The sequence below is a fragment of the Tenrec ecaudatus genome, chromosome 1 (genome assembly GCF_050624435.1).
Source record: "Tenrec ecaudatus isolate mTenEca1 chromosome 1, mTenEca1.hap1, whole genome shotgun sequence".
NCBI classification, from domain to species: Eukaryota; Metazoa; Chordata; class Mammalia; order Afrosoricida; family Tenrecidae; genus Tenrec; species Tenrec ecaudatus.
The window spans coordinates 201,100,487-201,119,287 of record NC_134530.1 but is presented as its reverse complement, the minus strand read 5'-3'; the positions used below and the strand labels follow the sequence as shown (position 1 = coordinate 201,119,287).

Here is an 18,801-nt window from a genome sequence, read left to right as displayed (position 1 = left end):
GCCCTTGGTATCAGCTCACTTTCCCCCCTGCCCCACCCTCCCTCCCTCATGAACACTTGGTAATTTATATATCTTTACTTTTTTTTTTTCTTCAAGTCTTACATTGACCAATGTCTCCCTTCATCCACTTTTTTGTTGCCCATCTCCCTGGGAGGGGATTATAGGTAGATCATTGAAATCAGTTCCCCCTATCTCTCCCTACCGTCCCCTTCCCCTCCTGGTATTCCTACTCTCGTTATTGGTCCTGAGGGGTTTATCTGTCCTGGATTCCCTGTGTTTTCATGCTCTTATCTGTAGCCGTGCACATGCTCTGGTCTAGCCGGATTTGTAAGGTAGAACTGGGGTCATGGTAGTGGGGGAGAGGAAGCACTAAAGAACTAGAGGAAAGCTGTATGTTTCATTAGTGCTATACTGCACCCTGACTGGCTTGTTTCTTCCTTGTGACCTTTATGTGAGGGGATGCCTAATTGTCTACACATGGGCTTTGGGGCTCCACTCCACACTCCCCATCATTCACATAGATACGACTTTTGTTCCGGGTCTTTCATGCCTGATTCAACCTGATCTCATCGATGCCACACAGACTGGTATGCTCCTTCCATACATCTCAGCTAGATGACTGCTTATTTACCTTCAAATTCCTTTAAGACCCCAGACATTATATCTTTCGATAGCCGGCCACCATCGGCTTTCTTTACCACATTTGCTTATGCACCCTTTTTGTCTTCAGCGATTGTGTCAGGAAGGTGAGCATCACAGAATGCCAGGTTAATAGAACAAAGTGTTTTTTTGCGTTGAGGGAGGACTGAGTCAAGGTCCAATGTCTGTCTGCTACTTTAATACTCAGCATATAAATATATGCGCACAGATCTATTTCCCTATCATTATATATAAATATATTTGCATATGTACACGCCTTTATTTAGACCTCTATAAATGTCCTTTTCCTCCTAGTTCTTCCCTCTTTCCTTTTTGTGCTGATTTTTAAGGATTGTTTCTAAGAGGGAGAATTAATTTGTCTACTTCTCAAATTTATCCTATTCCCCTAAAGTCATAGGTTGAATTGTATGCACCTACAATATGTGTCAGTTTCATTGGGCCTTGATTCTCAGTGGGCTGCTCTGTTATGATGTGACATGCCAATGGATGTTATATTCTTAATAATGTCACAATCCGAATCCAAAGTATGAGTGGTCTCTCTGGGGTGTGGCAGCAACAACCTGTACATTCCAAACTCAAACACACTGCCATCCAGCCAATGCCGGCTTACAGCGTCGCTACAGGACAGGGCAGAACTGCCCCTGTGGCTCCGGAAACTGTGAGTCTTTACAGGAGGAGAAAGTCTCCTCTTTCTCTTTCGGAGGGGCTGGTGCTTTCAAACTGCTGAGCTTGCAGCGAGCAGCCCAAATCATAACCCACCAGTGTGCCTATCCTTTACCTTACAAGAGATAAAAGAAGAGGGGAGGGAATAAAGAGACCTATTATCATCCAGAAAAACAAGCCAGAAAGGATTGGACCTAGATTCCCGCGCAGGATTCCAAGACAGACAGAGATCTCCAAGAATGCTGAGCCTGTAACATCTGCAAGGAAGCACAGGCCCTCCTCCTCCATTAGGAACGCATAGAGGGAACCCTTTCCCCAGCGCTGCGCACTAGCCTCCGAGCTATGAGAGAATAAATGATTGTGAACGTCAACCTCTTAATGGTGGTTTTTTCTTAAATAACAGCACTAGGTAAGATAACTCCCTTTTCTTCCTATTAAATCAACATTTAAAAATGTATAAGGAAAATAAAAAAGGAGGTACTACAGCACATGTTACCAAAAGATTACCACTGTCATAACAACAAACTAGAATCGGAATAAAATGATCAAAAGCTACTTTCTTAGATATTTGGATAGTCATGAATTTAGAAAGCACAGAAGAGCAAACAACATGCTATGGAAAGACAAAAGAGCACAAATGAATGGCTAGAGACCTAATTGTGGAGTTTTTACGTTGCTCATTTTGGATATGCTATCAGAAGGGAACAGACACACAAAAAAAAAACAAAACAAACCAGCAAGTTTGGTAAAATAGAAGCTCCACAAAAAGGAGGAAGACCCTTACTAAGGACTGACCTAGTGGCTGCAACACCGTGCAAATGTTACCACTGTGAAGATGGCCCATGGCTGCCACTGTTTCACTCTGTTGTGTGTTAGAGTGCCCCTACAGGCACCTAGCAATGGAAACAACAACAATACCATAAGGTACTTTGACTTTGACAAAAAAGAAATGTGTTCTGATTCCAGTAAACCTAGAGTAGGTCTGTCCTACTTCTTCATGTTCTTCCTACTTTGTATTTACTGTTTTTCCATAAGTGATTCCTCCATCCAACCTTGAGTGGGATATTGTAACTCTTAATAAGCAAGTAACGTATTGTATCAATAAATAGAATCGAAGATACATACCTGTCCTATTAAAAGACCAGAAACAAAAGTCTTTCCTTGGAGATCAATGTTTGAAAGATATTGGCCAACAGCCTCTTCTACAATGTAGGTTCTTCCCATTATCGAAACCTGACACAATGTTCTAAATTAAAAGAAAAAAATACATAGCATTTTTGGGAAAAAATAAAATTGAAATTAAAATTATCATCCTGGGGGGCAGTATGGTGAGAGTAGCGGCATACTATATGTCATTCTACCTCATTCCTTGCAGCAATTGTATAATACTGGGTAATTCTTTGTTGCATAGTTTAAATGTATCTTCAGAATTCTCAATGGTTCTTCAGGAAACAAATGCCCATCAATTGGATTTGGCATGAGATATCTAAACTATTTTCTACACTTGGGGATATAGGAGCCCTAGTAGCTGGTTACATGCTGGGTTATAAACCTCCAGGTAATTAGTTTGAAACCACCAGACACTACACAGGAGAAAGAAGAGGCTTTCTACTCGGAAACCCACAAGGTTTTAACTCAACGTCAGCTGAGTTTGGTGATAGGGGAAATGATACTATACTAGAGGTTGATTTCTACTTTCAGAGTTAACCTCCTTACTTGTTTAACAACCTAGTGCTGAGACCCACTGCTCTCATTTCATAAATTGGAAAAAAATATTGTTTCTGAATACCTAACTCATTACAAAGTAGAGGGAATTTTTACCCACTAAGCATATACCGAAGAACTGTTATATGCTAGAAATTGCATAATCTGAGATGGGACAAGACTTGGTCGTTGTTTCTAAACAACTTATAGTACACAAGCGTTACAATTTAATCATCACTAAGAGTTAACTCCTGTTATGCTCTTTCTCCACTTTGGAAATGGAAATTATTACCTTCACTCTATCAGTTTACATGCTTTTGATTTGAATTTCTGTAGCTTAAAACCAATGACTTTGACTTAAAGAGCTAAGTTATTATGAGCTATACTCTCAAGGAATTCATATTTGGTGGGGGCAGGGTAAATGGAATGCATATATATATTTTTCTTAAGCTTTAAAATGGACATAAACATAGAAACTTTAGGAACACTGTTTCAGTATTTTGATGTGTTCAATGTACTTTGCCCCCCGAGAAGTTAAATCACTGAAGGGTCTATAAAGAATTTGAATCTCATTCATTACCTCACAGTCAAGACTGGTTTTAATGTGCTAAGGTAAAACTGCCAACTGATAGTTTGTGTTACTCTGAAACTAAAAGACCATCTAAGACTTTATGAACCATACTGCTCATGGTCAACATTTGTCTCCCCTGGTTACCGTGAAAGGTAGGTAATGTAAAACGTTTATATGCGACTCCCCAAAGTGCAAATCCCAACACCAATGTGCACTGTTGTAGTCTCGTTGGTAAACCTTCTAAATAATATCCTTTTCTGACTTTGAGTGTGGATATTGGCTGCAACGCGCCAAGGTAAAATACCTGCATTTCAGGTGGCAAAAGGGTTATCTCTTGCTTTCTTGAAATTTTCTTCCTGAGAAAATTAATCGCACCCCTTATATTTATGAATTACACAGAAGTAGTCAATAGCAGCTCGGTACACTTTCAAATGAGGTTGTCAGAGGTGGATCTGGGTTTGTACTGCGTCCGTCCATATGTTTCTTACACTTAATCGCCTCCTTTCTCCCTAAAAGAAAAGATCGCTAACTAGGGGGTAGATACAAATTAATCCGGCTGATGGGTAAAGCAATGTATGTTGAAGTTAAAATATAAAAGGGGGGGGCTTTCTGTAGCTAAGTGCGCAAACACAATCGTAAACACATGTATTACACTGACTCACCTGTACTCAGAAAGTGCACGCGTAGCAATCAAATCGTGGACATGTCAAGTCAGTGGTAGCACGGGCTTCAGGGCAATGTTTTTTTTCTTCCCAGGTTCAGCTTCCTCTCCAGTTCCGGAGTGCGTGAAGGCATCACAAAGCGACCAACTTCCCACGCCTCACTTCCACCCCAGGCTCCAGAGCTCGTGATTCGTTGGCGCAGACTGATGGCGTCACCCGCCCCACCTCCCAGCTCTGCAGGGCTTCTGCCAAAGCAACTGCGGTCGCCACCCCGCCCCCTTCCGGGCGCCATTGAGAGCGTGGCGGTAGCCTGGCACCCGCTGTCCGGCCTTGCTTGGACCGATGCCCTCTAGTGGCTTAGTGTCTAGAAACCGCCAAAGAGGACGACCCATGACATCTCGAGGCTACGAAGGTAAGGTCCTCTTGTTCTTCAAGGAGGGGCGCGCGTCGACGATGCTCGCCTGGCCGTAGCGCCATCGCGCGGACAGCGGTGTCCTACCAGACGGTTGCCCTTTGGGGGGCGGGGAGAGGGGAGGAAGCCAAACGAAAATGGAGCTCATTGAAGGGAATGTGGAAAACACTACATTTCCCAGAGGCCTCTACCTGAAGCGCGTGGTCGGGGAAACCGGAAATGGGATGGTGGGTTGGGGGCGGGGCTGCCTGGCGCCATCTCTAGACTCGAGTTCCCAGAGTTCATAGCCCCGGCGGCTGCGCGCGCACGTTGGGCGCGGCCCCCGAGCTGCTACTGGTGCCCCAGCTAGCGGAGGACTCGATTTCCCAGGGTCTCGCCGCGGGAGTCTGAGGCGGGCGGGCTCCCGGGAGCTCCAGAGCGAAGCGACGGAGACCGCGGCGCCTCCTTCTGCGTTCGCCTGGCCCTCGTCTTGCTTCCCTGCTGCCTCAACGGCTGCTGCGGCCCCTGGCCCCGCCGACATGGCGGCGGTGCTGCAGCAAGTCCTGGAGCGCGCGGAGCTGAACAAATTGCCTAAGTCGGTCCAGAACAAGCTCGAGAAGTTCCTTGCTGACCAGCAGTCCGAGATCGATGGCCTCAAAGGGCGGCACGAAAAATTCAAGGTGGAGAGCGGTAAGTGCGCCGCTCTTCCCGCCCCGCGTCCCCTGAGGGATTCCCAGTGGCGACGGCCGGCGCGCGCCCATTTTCTGCACGCCCCGGCCCTGCTTCCCGGCCCCGTGGGCACCCTAGGCCGCCTGTGCCCTTCTCCTGTCACCGCGGAGAGTGCTTCCCGCTCGTTTCGCATCCGAGTCTCTCGGAGCTTCTTTCCCTGCATCTTTGGCTTCGTGGACACAACTTGCCCGAGGATCTTTTTTTTTAACCGCCCTTCAGGTCCCGCTTTACCCTTTGTTCCTCACCAAGCTTTGAATACCCAAGTTTCCTTTCCTCCGCAGCCCTGTTTTCTCGGCACGCTCAGTGGTGGTTATTGATGGATCGGCTGATTTACTTGTTAATTTTCGAATCGCCTGCATTCCACGTCCTTTGTCATCTGGTTATTCCTAGGTGTTCTGTGGCCCTGGAAAATGTTCACAAAAACGTGTTTATGTGCATAACGCCGTCCTGGAAATATAGGAGCGAATGTTGGATTCTTTTTTTCTGCAAAAAAAGTGCCATTATCGGGTAGAATTAATGTTGAAAATTAGTGCTCAGCATCCCCAGATCAACGTAATACATTGCATTCTGCTCTTTCTGTACTCAGTGAATATTAAGGATCACCTCTGCATTTGATGTTTTGCTAAAATTAGGCCTATGAAAACCTGCATGTTTATTTTGATATAAACTTCATAATTTATTAATACTCATATTGTAATATTCTCAGATGCTTTAAAATAAACTATTGAAGCAAAGCACTTTTTAGGTAAACAGCTTTCTTGCGTATAGGTATGTCTGATGTATAGGTATACACCTGTATGGATGTGTATAATAACGTGTATATGCACACATAAGTATTTAGTTTTGCCCCATGCTAATCTGATAGATGTAGAAGAAAATCTAAAATAAAATATAATGCTTTGCTTTCAGTCGAGGTGTTTATAAATTTAGTTGACATATGAAATATTTTGTAAAGGCACTTTAGGCCTATTTTCTTTCATCTTATAAATCCATTGGAAGTGTTTAATAGCATTCTATTCAAGACATAATTTGTTTCTCTCTACTCAGATCTTTCCACTTGTTGTGTAATTCTAGTACCCATCGCTTTCTGTATACTAAATTATAAAAATTAACATTATTGAGACTGAATGGCAGTGTTTAAAATACATATGTGTGTGTGCTTGATTTTCTTCCTTGTAGAACAACAGTATTTTGAGATAGAGAAGAGACTATCCCACAGTCAGGAGAGGCTTGTGAATGAAACTCAAGAATGTCAGAACTTGCGACTTGAACTAGAAAAACTTAGTAAGTATTGAATGTCATGTTTTTATAAGTATTCTTAGGATATTGTGATCTTCAAACACTTCTATGTGTTTGGAAATATATTGTGTATGTGGAAATACAGATTACCACATACATTGTTTTCATTTATATGTGTTTTCCCCACAAACTAGATAATTTACAAGTGCTAAGGACTGGGGGGGCGTGGGCTCTAATCTGACTTTGCTATTAACAGTTATTTTGCCATATGCAAATTTTACCACAGTCCCTTTACTGTGAAATGGCTTGACCTAAGCTTACAGAGCCTTAACAATTGTGATACATTCGAAAACAAAGAGTGATTTTTATGACAGGGAGTAAAGCATATTGATTCCATTATTGATACATTTGTGTTTTCTTTTGTTGTAAGTTTAATACATATCTGTGAAGCTTTAAGGCTCATTTCTAGTCTCATTTCTAGTGAACAGATGGACTTTGGTGTTTTACTTTCTTTCCATTATCTTCTATGGTGGGTTACAGGATTTTAGCTAAAGGTCCTGACATGTCTTGGGAGGATGGTATACCTCAGGCTTTGTGTTCAACTGAAGAAAGCCAATGTTAGTACTTTTTTAGAGCATATCTAAAATACTTAATTTCACTTAAATGTAAATAGACTTGATTTCTGTGAAAGGAAGACAGGTGACTGTTAACTAGTCGAGGAAGCTGTTAAGCCATCCTTTCTTAACAGATCCGTGTCATTGTCTCCATCATCTGGGTTATAACTTTTCCACTACTTTTGCCACTATTGAATATCACTAACTTAAGATCCTAATGTATGTATATGACAGAGTGAACATGTTTGTGGTAGGACATAAACACATCTGTTTGTAACTTTTCCTTCGCAATGGTGCTAAAGAATTTCAGGAAAATGGTTGATTGATTACAGCATATTTTGACATTTGTGGGAAGGGTAAAAGTTAGGGATAAAACTAGATTGATGAAGATTAGTATCAACAGTGTACCTCCCTGTAGGTGAAGGATGTTTGTATTTTTAGTTTCCATTTCAAATCTGCATGACTGAAAAGCAGTAAAAAGCATTAAAATAAAATAGAAAATTTAGACTATTCTGTTTTTTTAATGAGTCAATTGTTTATGTAGAAGTTAAGATTGAAAGTAGTAGTAGTAATAGTTTATTAAGTTGCCAGAATATAACACTGATAGGGTTTGATGAAAGAACAGTTTTGTTTTTTCTAATCTGCAAATATTTAGAGGCAAACCACATAAACAGAAAGAGTCCTCACAGTGAATGGAGATTGAGGAATTAATAATATAATAACATGCATAGTTTTCTTTCCTTCAAGCTAAAGGGCGTCGTGAGTTATGTTAGGTTGCTAACTGCAAGGTCAGCAGTTCAAAACCACGAGCAGCTCCACAGGAGAACGATAAGGCTTTGTGCGCCCATAAAAATTAACAGTCCCCAAATTCACAGAGGCCATTCTACTCTGTCCTTTAGGGTGAATTATGCTAGAATCAACTTCATGGTGTTGAGTTTAAAGGTTCTCTTTAGAGTGATAAAAATGATTTATAAATACCTATTGTTACAGTTGGTTGTATATGTAAGATAGTCTTGATATTGTAATTACTCTCAATGTGATTATTTTTTAAACTTAGTGTTCCAATTTTTATGTATATAATATTAGCCTTGGCACAAATCAATGGGTAAGTGCTTGGCTGTTAACCAAAAAGTCAGCTGTTAGAACCTACCTGCTCTTTCTTAAGAGAAAGGCAGCATTCTGTATCCTTAAAGATGGTAGGTTTGAGAAACGGTAGGGCAGTTTATGCTCTCTCGTATGCCACCGTGAGTCAGAATTAACACAGTGGCAGTGGGTTTGGTTTAGTACACATAATTCACTACTTCTTACAATCTAAGATTCCACTGAAAATTAAGGAATTTGCTGATTGCAGATGTTCGCCCGAACTATTGCATTATATAATTTTGGAGACATAAAACACATTTAGAATTTTGGCATAAGAAATCAGTGAATTTTGATTGTGTTCATACTTTTGGAATATAATACTGTGCAGTTCATTCTTGAGCCTGCTTCTTCATGTTTATAATGTCATTTGGTGACCGTTAGATAAAGTACATATCATAATTTGTAAGCTAATGTATGTATTGTCATAAAATTTCTTTTATGCAGACAATCAGCTGAAGACACTAACTGAGAAAAACAAAGACCTTGAAATTGTCAATGATCGCAATATTACCTTTCAGGTAAAAGTGTTATTCTTGTGGATAAAGCTAAGTGGAACAAAATACTAGAGAGCGTTTCTGTTCTAGTGTATTTATCATTTATTTTATCAATGTAAAAATGAAAAACGTCCTAGGGAAAATTGCTAACAAAAATCCATAAATGCTTTTATTACTTGGATCTTTATATAGTTTATTGATAGAACATTCCTTTTACGCACTAGAGTATCTCTCTGATATACTCTCTAGACGGCCCTTGAGTTGTGACTTTGAAATCTCGTTAAAGGTACAGTGTTGTAGAGCTTGGCAGAGAGTGCATTTATAGGGATCCATCTCTTATCTACCTATCATCAGCTTGCCTACCCAGTTTCCTTCCTTTTATTAATTTCTAAATGCTTGTATGGTCTAGATCTTTTTGTAAAATTGGGTTATTTTAGGAGATTCTACATTTCTAACCATTTCTTTTAATAGTGATAAGAAATATATAATTTTTTTTTCATTTTGAAAGTAAAAGATTTGGTATTGAACAAAACAATTTCTTCAAATTTGTAAGCAAAAGAAAATTCTGCTCAAATAATCTGGGAATGCTAGACTCATTATAAATAACTTATTAGAAATTATATTTTTTTAAATTCAGATATTTTACTTAAATTTTGATTCATGATTTGCACTATTGAGTGCATAGTTGATTATCTAAAATGTAAAGCCTACCTAATTTAAAATTAAATTGTTTAAAAAGTATATAAAATTGATAGAACGCTCAGCATAAAAAAATTATAGAACCAAATAATCAAAAAGTAAAACCAAATATATTAGACATTATTTTGTTGTTGGTTTTTTTGTGGCTTGCAGTATATGTCACCAAGATCTGCATTTTGGTAAAAAAATGTATATTTATACACATGAAAAATTTCAGATTCTTAGGGTGGAATCCAAAAGCCCTGAAAATATATATTGCACATAAGTCGAAGTAACTCAAAGCACTTCAGTGCGTTTGGATTTGTTTGATCACTTTTGTAAAGTTGCCCCGTGGGAGGGAAGAATGGAAATAGAAGACCAAGATGGGTCAGGATCTCACACTGACCCAGACAGTTTCAAGTTTAAGTTAAAAATGTTAAAATAGGACATGTGAAGCAGCTAGAGAATGCTGTGTGACTCATTTGACTACTCTTTTGAGAGTTTCTACGCAATAAGACAGTGTTGGAAATTTATGATAAGTAATTATTCGATAAAAGTTTAAACTTATGCATTAGAAAAACGAAAATGTAATAAGAAAGTTTTTTAAAAAATAGTTTTTGACTCTTTATTATCATTAATATGAGGAAATTTAGAATGTTTACGGAAAAATAAATGGCATTATAATGGACTTTTCCCGCTAAGTTTAAAGAACCCTTGTACATATTTTCAGAATGTAAGAATACTATTCAAAGGGGATTAAACAACTAAAATTATGGGCAATGAATGTACAAATGTGCTTTACACAATTAATGTATGTATGGATTCTGATAAAAGGTGGATGAGCCCCTAATAAAATGACTTTAAAAAACTAAAATTAATTCAGAGAACAACACAAAATAGCCAGTGGCAATATAAAAGTTGTTATACTAAAGTTTTACTGAGAGAAAAGCAGATAAAAATAATTTTCACATCTCCGAAGTAGCAACAATTTCTTTTACATTCTGGCATTCATTCATTAATAGTAATCTTTAGGTTTGGCATGGTTCACTTGGTATTTGCATAAGTGACGGAAAAATCATATAAATTCAGATCCTTACTATGCTGAAGGCAATTTGGCAAGATACACTAAAGTTTTAAGTCATTTTCTAGGAAATTTCTGTGTGAATTAAGTAGAATCAAAATCTAATTCCAGTTCTTGAAATACTATAAGCAAAAAATTAAATATTCACGCAAGATATATTTAATTGACACATGTCTTTAAAATAAGAGTGACATCAGAATAGTTAACAAGTCTAAGGAAAAAACAATAGAGTATCCAGAGTATGAACAGAATTGTTGAGGTTATAGTTAATTTATAAACTTAATAAATATGATGTAAGGGAAAGAAAGCCAACCATTTTTAAACTGACGCTATTATAAACTAAAGTGAGAATTTTGTGTTGGTGGCTCTATATTGGTTGACTCAGTTATGTAAATTTTCACTTCATTATATCGCAGACTCAGTTTACAAGAACTAAGGAAGAATTAGAAGCTGAGAAGAGAGATTTAATTAGAACCAATGAGAGACTATCTCAAGAACTTGAATATTTAACAGGTATGAAGAATAAATACTTTAGTTTCCAGCCTTATTTTTTGTTCTATTGTAACAGGACTAGGAGTGAATCCTAGTCCATTTCTGTTATTCTTTTACCATGTGTTAGGATGAAGCTCAGAATAATCTAGCTTTTTCCTCCAACTCTACTGTACAAATGAAAAGTTAGGTCATTTTGAGTCCAGGATTTACTTGTAATATGATAATAGTGTTTTTTATGTTACTTAGCTGGAAACGGTTCACTTGTGGAGGTTGAATTTTTGCCTTAAACAAATACGACTTCATAAACATTTAGTGTAAAACCTTAAATGATTGACCGTTTTCAAAAGTAAATAGGATTAAGGGCTTCAGAAGCAGGAATATAAAACAAATATGTGTGGAATATAAAAAACACGTAATATACAGTACGGCTGATGAATTCAAGTGCACATGACTTAATGGTTTATCTAAAGACATTAAGTGGCCTTTGGTTTCTTTTTATAGGGTGTTTAAAATTTATTTTTATAGAATAAAAGGGAGAACTTCTAGGTATTTATGTTACTATAAAGTATTTATAATTCCAGTTGTAGTTAAGGTTACTTTGGAATTTTTGTTGATATTCAGCTCATGAGTTGAATAAAAGTAATTTTTTCATGTTAAGGATTATAAAGAATTTAAATATGTTCTGTATGCCACAAAGTACAGATTTTAAGGAAAATTAAAATGTTGAATATTAACTTATGGTGCTGCATTTAAAGTAATTGGTCTTGGTCATGTGTTTGACTGAATGTACACAAATTTGCATACTCTATAACCAATTGGTTAAAATTGTATTGGTAATTGAGTATAGCATATGAAAGTTAAAATGGGGATATTTAGAACAACTGACTTTGTATTAAATGTTTTTATCTTTAGAAATGAATTGGTGTTTTTACAAACTTGTTTTCTGTTTTTAAATTACAGAGGATGTTAAACGTCTACATGAAAAACTTAAAGATAGTACTACTACAAAGGGTGAACTTCAGTTAAAATTAGATGAGCTTCAAGCTTCTGATGTTTCTGTGAAGGCAAGTAACAAATTACTTCTAATGCATAAAATACTGGGTTTGCTCTGGTTTAACCAAATTAAAATGTAAACACAGACAAGTCAATTACGTATTAACCCAAACGCACTGTCATCGAGTCAATGCTGACTCATGGAGACCCCTATGGGAATCTTAGCGTGTTCACTGTTCAAAGGAGTACAAAGCCCAGTCTTTGATGCAGAGCTGCTGCGGCTTTAAGATTGCAGCCCAACTCATAGCCACAGCACCGCTGGTGAAGGTGGGTAAAAGCTGTGCTCTGTCAGTGGATTCCACGTTAGGCCAGTTTGGATTGAACTCTTTTGCTTATTTGAAGTTTAATTTTGTTGTACTTATGTGATAGATTGTGTTTCCTATTAATGCCTGCAAGTATTTATTTCTATTTTAAAATAAAATACTGCTTGTATTCCATAACTGTTGACAGAACAGTTCTGTGTAACTAAATATCTTGGATTTCTTTAGTATCGTGAAAAACGTTTGGAGCAAGAAAAGGAGTTACTACATAATCAGAACACATGGTTGAATACAGAGTTGAAAACCAAAACTGATGAACTGCTGGCTCTTGGTAGAGAAAAAGGAAATGAGATTCTAGAGCTGAAATCTAATCTTGAAAACAAAAAAGAAGAGGTAAATAAGCAAAAACTGTTACCTTTTGCCACACAGGTTATTGCCATCTGTGTGCCAGTAAAAAACTCATTCAATCATGTCTTAAGTGTGTTCTAAGATCGGGGTTCAACTCATTTATAATCCAGGAAATCAAAATTTCATTTAAATGAAAAAGTTAAGGGTTTGTTTTTTAATGAGCTCTGATACCCTATTGTTTGATTTGTTTTTCCTAAAACACGTATTTAAGAAATAGTGGTATTTTTTGTGACTTATATACATTATTACATTATTGTGGTTTCATAAATGCACGTTTCACGTAATTTGTCTTTATGCACTCGTTTTGCTTTTGCTGAGCAACATAGCTTTATGTGAAATTAATTCCACTTAATACCACATACTTTCCTACTCTGCCTATCTTCCTAGGTTTCTAGAATGGAAGAACAAATGAATGGCTTGAAAACTTCCAATGAGCATCTTCAAAAGCACGTAGAAGATCTGTTAATCAAATTGAAAGAGGTATAGATGTTACTTTAAGCTATTATTTACAAAACTATGTAAGCATTCATGAAGCTGTTTATGATATGATTTCATGTTTTAAACTGTTCCTGACACTGACACCAACAGGCTAAATGTAGCTAAACTAAGATAGCTGTAATCAGGAATAGCAGTTATGTGCTATCACCAAAATACTGTTTAAAAATTCAGTTTGGGTTGATTTCGATATCATTTAATGATTCCACTTTAGTAATATTTTCTTCAGGTGCTTCATCTATTGTCTGGTGAGCTTTTAATTTTGGTGTTTTTATCTCTTGGAGAAAGATTAAATTGAATTTTTTTTCCTTGATATTTGGTAAACATTCCAAATTCTGGTCAAACTAGAGACTCATATTACAATTGGGCTACTTTTTACAGGCCAAGGAACAGCAAGCCAGTATGGAAGAGAAGTTCCACAATGAATTGAATGCTCACATAAAGCTCTCTAATCTGTACAAGGTAAATATCCCATTCGGTGTTTGATGTCATATTGATGCAATCGTGGTTGTTAATGCAGCACTTTAATTTCTAGAGTGCTGCTGACGACTCGGAAGCAAAGAGCAGTGAATTGACGGGAGCAGTGGAGGAGCTACACAAGCTTTTGAAAGAGGCTGGAGAAGGTGAGTTTTAAAATATGGTAAAATATCGTGTTTTTAAATAGATTACCTTTCTTTACCTTTCAATTTTGAATGTTGGCTATAGAAATCAGACTAACATTTATCAGGGGCAAAACTGGTATAGAAGAAAGATCTTTGGATTAAGAAACTTGTGGATGCAAACCTGTATTTGAAAATAGGGATAGCTGTTCTATTTCTTGTATTAAGTAGCCTTATCTGTATCATTTTCATTTCTAATGGGAACATTTCTTCCATTTTTTGAGACATTTTCTTTGCTTAGTGTGTATAGATTGATTATTTGGGCATCTTTAATTCATAAGTCAGTCTTTTTGTGTTGTCAGTAGGATATTGCAAAGCTCTCGGTGTTCTTAAATTCATGCTTTTGTGTAGTTTAAGCTCTTTAATTTATTTTACAAGCTTATGATCAAAATTAATACCAAAAATATTCCCATAGTACTTTTTTTTAACCATCCAGTGTCTTTATGTTCCTCTTATGGATAAAAAGCAAGATGGAAGGCATATTTATCAGGAAACGTTGCTTGAGAAATTCTAAGCATAGTGACAGTTTCAGCTAGTAATGTCAAGCAAAACATTTCTAGAATTTAATGTCAGTCAAATGAAAAAAGAATGCTACCTTTTGTAAGTTACAAAATCATAATTCTTTGGTATTTTATCTTCAAACATGCATGTAGCCAGCAAAGCAATACAAGATCATCTTCTAGAGGTGGAAGAATCGAAAGATCAAATGGAAAAAGAAATGCTTGAGAAAATACGGAACTTAGAGAAGGAACTGGAAAATGCAAATGACTTGCTTTCTGCTACAAAACGTAAAGGTATGAATAATCTATTCTGATTTGTGGCTTACGATACTAGGATTCCTTTATGCTGTAGTCAATAGTATTTCTTTGTTATGCTTTGATTTAATTAATTGCATTAAGTTACATGTGTTTTTTGTTTTAAATGTAATATTTTTAACCCATATCTTATGGCATTATCAGTTATTAAGTACCAATTGATTACAAAAGTGTATATCATTTTCCAGGATACTTTTAGTGTGAAGAAGCTTCAAAACGTTGGTGGGAAAATTCTAAAATCTTTTAATTCCATTTTTTCCTTAAAACTTTGAAACCTCTCACATAACTGTTTGGTGCCTAGGTTTATCATCCGTTGGGTAAATAAAAAGTCCCAGAACATGTGATTTGTAAGGGTCCAGAGATAAGCTTAGCGCGCACACACAGTTAAGCCCCAGTTTTATTTAAAGTAATAGAGCCACTTCTTAAGAAATGAAGCTGGTCCTTCCCTGCAGGTGAGAAAGACACGTTAAGCATAGATAAGCTAAACTTCTATATAGACTTCCCTCTCATGAGTTGAGAAGGGATGTTGTGCAGGGGACATTTCTACTTTTTCTATGGCAGTTTCAAAGAGCGAGTGAAGTCAACGCTTTACAAATGGTCAGACAACTTCCTGATCAGTTGTCCAGTCCTCCTTGAGTCTTGCTCCCTTTCTTTCAAATGTATCTTGCCTGTGGCTCTAGGTCACATGTTTTAGAACACTGCAGGTTTATCTCCGAGTGGCATTCTGTGTCAAACTAGCCCCTAGGGCCGTACTTCAAGGGTCAAGCCTTTTGTCACAGTGTCTTTGTTCCTTCCCGTAACACGCAGAGCAGAAATCCTCCTCCTGTCCCTAACCAGCATTACCATGTGATTATTTTGAAAGAATTGGCTTGCGTTACATGACTAATATTTCTACATTTTCATAGGAATCCATATGTAATGTGCAGAGATGTCACTCGTGATTGTTTTTAAATAAACAATAGTGGACTTTAGTTGGCAATTTAATGAACATGTATTAAACTTGTATTTCGGGCACAGGAGCCATTCTATCTGAAGAAGAACTTGCCGCCATGTCTCCGACTGCAGCAGCTGTTGCTAAGATAGTGAAACCCGGCATGAAATTAACTGAGGTAAAGATGATAATAAGACTTGCTAGTTTTCTTCGGCATTAATGTTCAGAACTCTCAAAAGTTATTCTTACATCATCTGATTGATCATTCTTGGGGCTGTAGAATGTTAACACATCCATCTTGTACAGCTGTTAAAAAGTATTTGGGTTGACTTTAGCTGGGCCTACATACTGGTATCCTGCTTAAAGTGAAGAGATCCCTCTTCTGTTTTCAGTTGTATAATGCCTATGTGGAAACACAGGATCAGTTGCTTCTGGAAAAACTGGAGAACAAAAGAATTAATAAGTATCTAGATGAGATAGTAAAAGAAGTTGAAGCCAAAGCACCGATTTTAAAACGGCAGCGTGAAGAGTACGAACGTGCACAGAGAGCAGTGGCGAGTTTATCTGTTAAGCTTGAACAAGCTATGAAGGTTGGTACCATTCCCAAATTTTAGCTGTGGGGGAAAAAGGTATAGATTAATAACTAGTTCCTTGATAATTGAATACTGCGAAACCTCTCATTATATTGGTAAACAGTTTATAATCACAAGAAGTTATACTGGCAGTCAACTGAAATGACGAGAGCCTTTTACATTCACTCTGTTCTCCTTAGATTCTCTCTTAGAGGGTATATATCCAAACCACCGTGGGATTACCTTCAAATTACAATAATAATCGCTTTGTATTAGAATTCTCTCATTTAGCATATCATTCTTTGTCAAACAGGATGATCCATTTAGAAAAGATGCTGTTTGATCATAGGACTTCATTTTTTAATTCACACTTTGGCAAATCTACATGCATTTTACTGTTTATCGGGAGTGCCAAGAAAATACATAATTATCTTTTATTAAGATAATTAATAATTGTAAGAGTGCTTATACTCAATTTTTTTAATTTTAGGAGACTTAGTAAATTACTAAGGAGATCTGTAACCTATTAAATTTATTTAAGCAGTTCAAGTAGATCAGATTGTGTCTATTCTAAGCAGATAACTTTCTCTTTTTGAAGGTAATTTTTTCTTTTCCATTAGAAATTAAACCTCTACTGCTGATGCTATTGCAGTTTATAATTTATGGTTAATCCTAAATTCAACTTGATTATATGTAATTGGGAACCTAACTAAATACGTGATGTTTAGCAATTTTTACAGTTTTAGCAGTTGTGTACAAACATTTACATGGTCTTTGTGTTCTCATTGGTATCACAAGGGTTTATTACAGGTTTTTATTGTATATTTTCCAAAATGTTTTCTTTCTTTAAGGTTCCAAGTATGTTAGAAAATATTTCCTTCTATCTGCTTGTTTGATAAAGAGTGGTAGAGCAGCTTAAGAATCAATAACAGTAACTATTCACTGAAGGGAAAAAAAGCTTTTATTGCTCCAATAATATGCAGTAAGAATAATAAAAATCCTTGAAATTTTATCTATTTATTATTTATTGCAACTGCTGAGGGATTTAATTTCCACAGCTTTTTAAAAGTTGAATCTTCTGACATTACCATATGCCAGGAGTCCTTCCGTCTACATTTTCCCATAGTCATATGTTGGGTGGGCTCTTTTGATTTCATGACCAGGCTGTTTCCTTACTTGGACATATTAATCCCATCTAGAGATTTGTACCATTGCTGATTCATGAATATTAGCCAACTTTATTTTAATTATTTTAGTTTTTACTGGAATTGGGTAGGTACACCTTTAAGCTAGTCTGCTCAACCATATCTGAACCAGAAAGATAAATATGATCTATCACGTCTATTAAAAACATTTTTATTGAAAATAATACATTAAGATGCAAAATTGCATGTATTTGAAACCAAACATTAAAGATTATAAGGATACTGTGTCTTTGTAGTAATGTTCTTAAAGCATTCCTTTAAACCATCCAGTAAAACATTGTATAGCCTATATATTTTTTAATAGACTTGTATGATCTAATTGCTGCATCTTAAATAATTCTGAGTGTCACCTTTCTAAACTTATGAAGCTTATCCAAAGTTTTATAATTGTCTGTTTTTTACTTTCAAGGCTTATTTTGATGGCCTTTGTAATGATGGTTAATCGTAAAAAAATTCTTGTGAAAGTATTTTTATGGTATCATTTGATAGCCTATGAGTTTGGTATGGCAGTAAGATTCTGACAGTGATTATGGTGAGGGCTAAATTCCCATGATTCTCCTTTCGAGAATGAGCACTGTTTATTATAGTAAGAAATAATGTATGTTCATATATATGTAGTATTTCTCATTTCTAGAACCGGCTGTGTTGTTTAAGAAGCCCTGGTGGCGTAGTGAGTTTCACATTAGACTGCTAACTGTAGGTCAGCAGTTTAAAACCATCAGCTGCTCCCTTGGGAGAAAAATGAGGCTTTCTTGTCCTCTAAAGATATATATAGCCTTAGAAACGCAAAGGTACAATTGTACTCTGTCTTACAGGCTTGCTATGAGTGGAATTGACTCAATTGTAATGAATTATTTTTAACATTGTATAAGATGCTTTCATTTATAGGTTGATTATAATGGTATTTGAATGCTGTACATTTTTATTATTTGTATATCTGTGTCACTTCAGTAAGTCTAGCCAGGAAATACAGACTTTTCACTTAAAATTTTATTGCAAATTTAAAGGAGATTCAGCGAATGAGGGAAGACACTGATAAAGCAAACAAGCATTCGTCTGTTCTTGAAAGAGATAATCAAAGAATGGAAATACAAATAAAAGATCTTTCACAACAGGTTAGAATTTTTTTTGATGCATGTTCTGTTTATTTGCATGTGGATGTCTCTCTTAGTTTTTAAAACTGCCTACCCAATACCATTGTCATACTGTTTTTTACCCATGATCCTTAGTGAAGGTAAATCTGTGTATGAGTATCTAAGATAGAACTGCCCTAAATGAAATT

General features: G+C 36.7%; 2 protein-coding genes across 5 annotated transcripts in view; one reads left to right on the top strand and one right to left on the bottom strand.

Moving 5' to 3' along the window:
* ODR4 (odr-4 GPCR localization factor homolog) overlaps nucleotides 1–4,460 on the bottom strand; it is a 53,952-nt gene extending 49,492 nt beyond the window's left edge. The window contains exons 1-2 of one of the 3 annotated variants that reach the window (XM_075528445.1): nucleotides 4,261–4,460; nucleotides 2,449–2,569 (exon numbers count right to left, since the gene is read on the bottom strand). In XM_075528445.1, the coding sequence (XP_075384560.1) occupies nucleotides 2,449–2,547 (99 nt within the window). In that variant the 5' untranslated portion in view covers nucleotides 2,548–2,569; nucleotides 4,261–4,460. Of the gene's footprint in view, nucleotides 1–2,448; nucleotides 2,570–4,260 lie in introns of those variants that run through there. The other 2 variants (XM_075528451.1, XM_075528455.1) reach the window with 2 other exon arrangements.
* Nucleotides 4,461–4,520: 60 nt separating this feature from the next.
* The window catches only part of TPR (translocated promoter region, nuclear basket protein), a 68,188-nt gene continuing 53,907 nt past the window's right edge, over nucleotides 4,521–18,801 (top strand). For both annotated transcript variants that reach the window (XM_075528432.1, XM_075528426.1), the window contains exons 1-14: nucleotides 4,521–4,672; nucleotides 5,042–5,341; nucleotides 6,560–6,664; nucleotides 8,821–8,894; nucleotides 11,046–11,142; nucleotides 12,082–12,185; nucleotides 12,663–12,827; nucleotides 13,230–13,322; nucleotides 13,719–13,799; nucleotides 13,873–13,960; nucleotides 14,650–14,790; nucleotides 15,829–15,920; nucleotides 16,135–16,332; nucleotides 18,527–18,634. In XM_075528432.1, coding sequence (XP_075384547.1) covers nucleotides 4,603–4,672; nucleotides 5,042–5,341; nucleotides 6,560–6,664; nucleotides 8,821–8,894; nucleotides 11,046–11,142; nucleotides 12,082–12,185; nucleotides 12,663–12,827; nucleotides 13,230–13,322; nucleotides 13,719–13,799; nucleotides 13,873–13,960; nucleotides 14,650–14,790; nucleotides 15,829–15,920; nucleotides 16,135–16,332; nucleotides 18,527–18,634 — 1,716 coding nt within the window. In that variant the 5' untranslated portion in view covers nucleotides 4,521–4,602. The remainder of the gene's footprint in view (nucleotides 4,673–5,041; nucleotides 5,342–6,559; nucleotides 6,665–8,820; nucleotides 8,895–11,045; nucleotides 11,143–12,081; nucleotides 12,186–12,662; nucleotides 12,828–13,229; nucleotides 13,323–13,718; nucleotides 13,800–13,872; nucleotides 13,961–14,649; nucleotides 14,791–15,828; nucleotides 15,921–16,134; nucleotides 16,333–18,526; nucleotides 18,635–18,801) is intronic.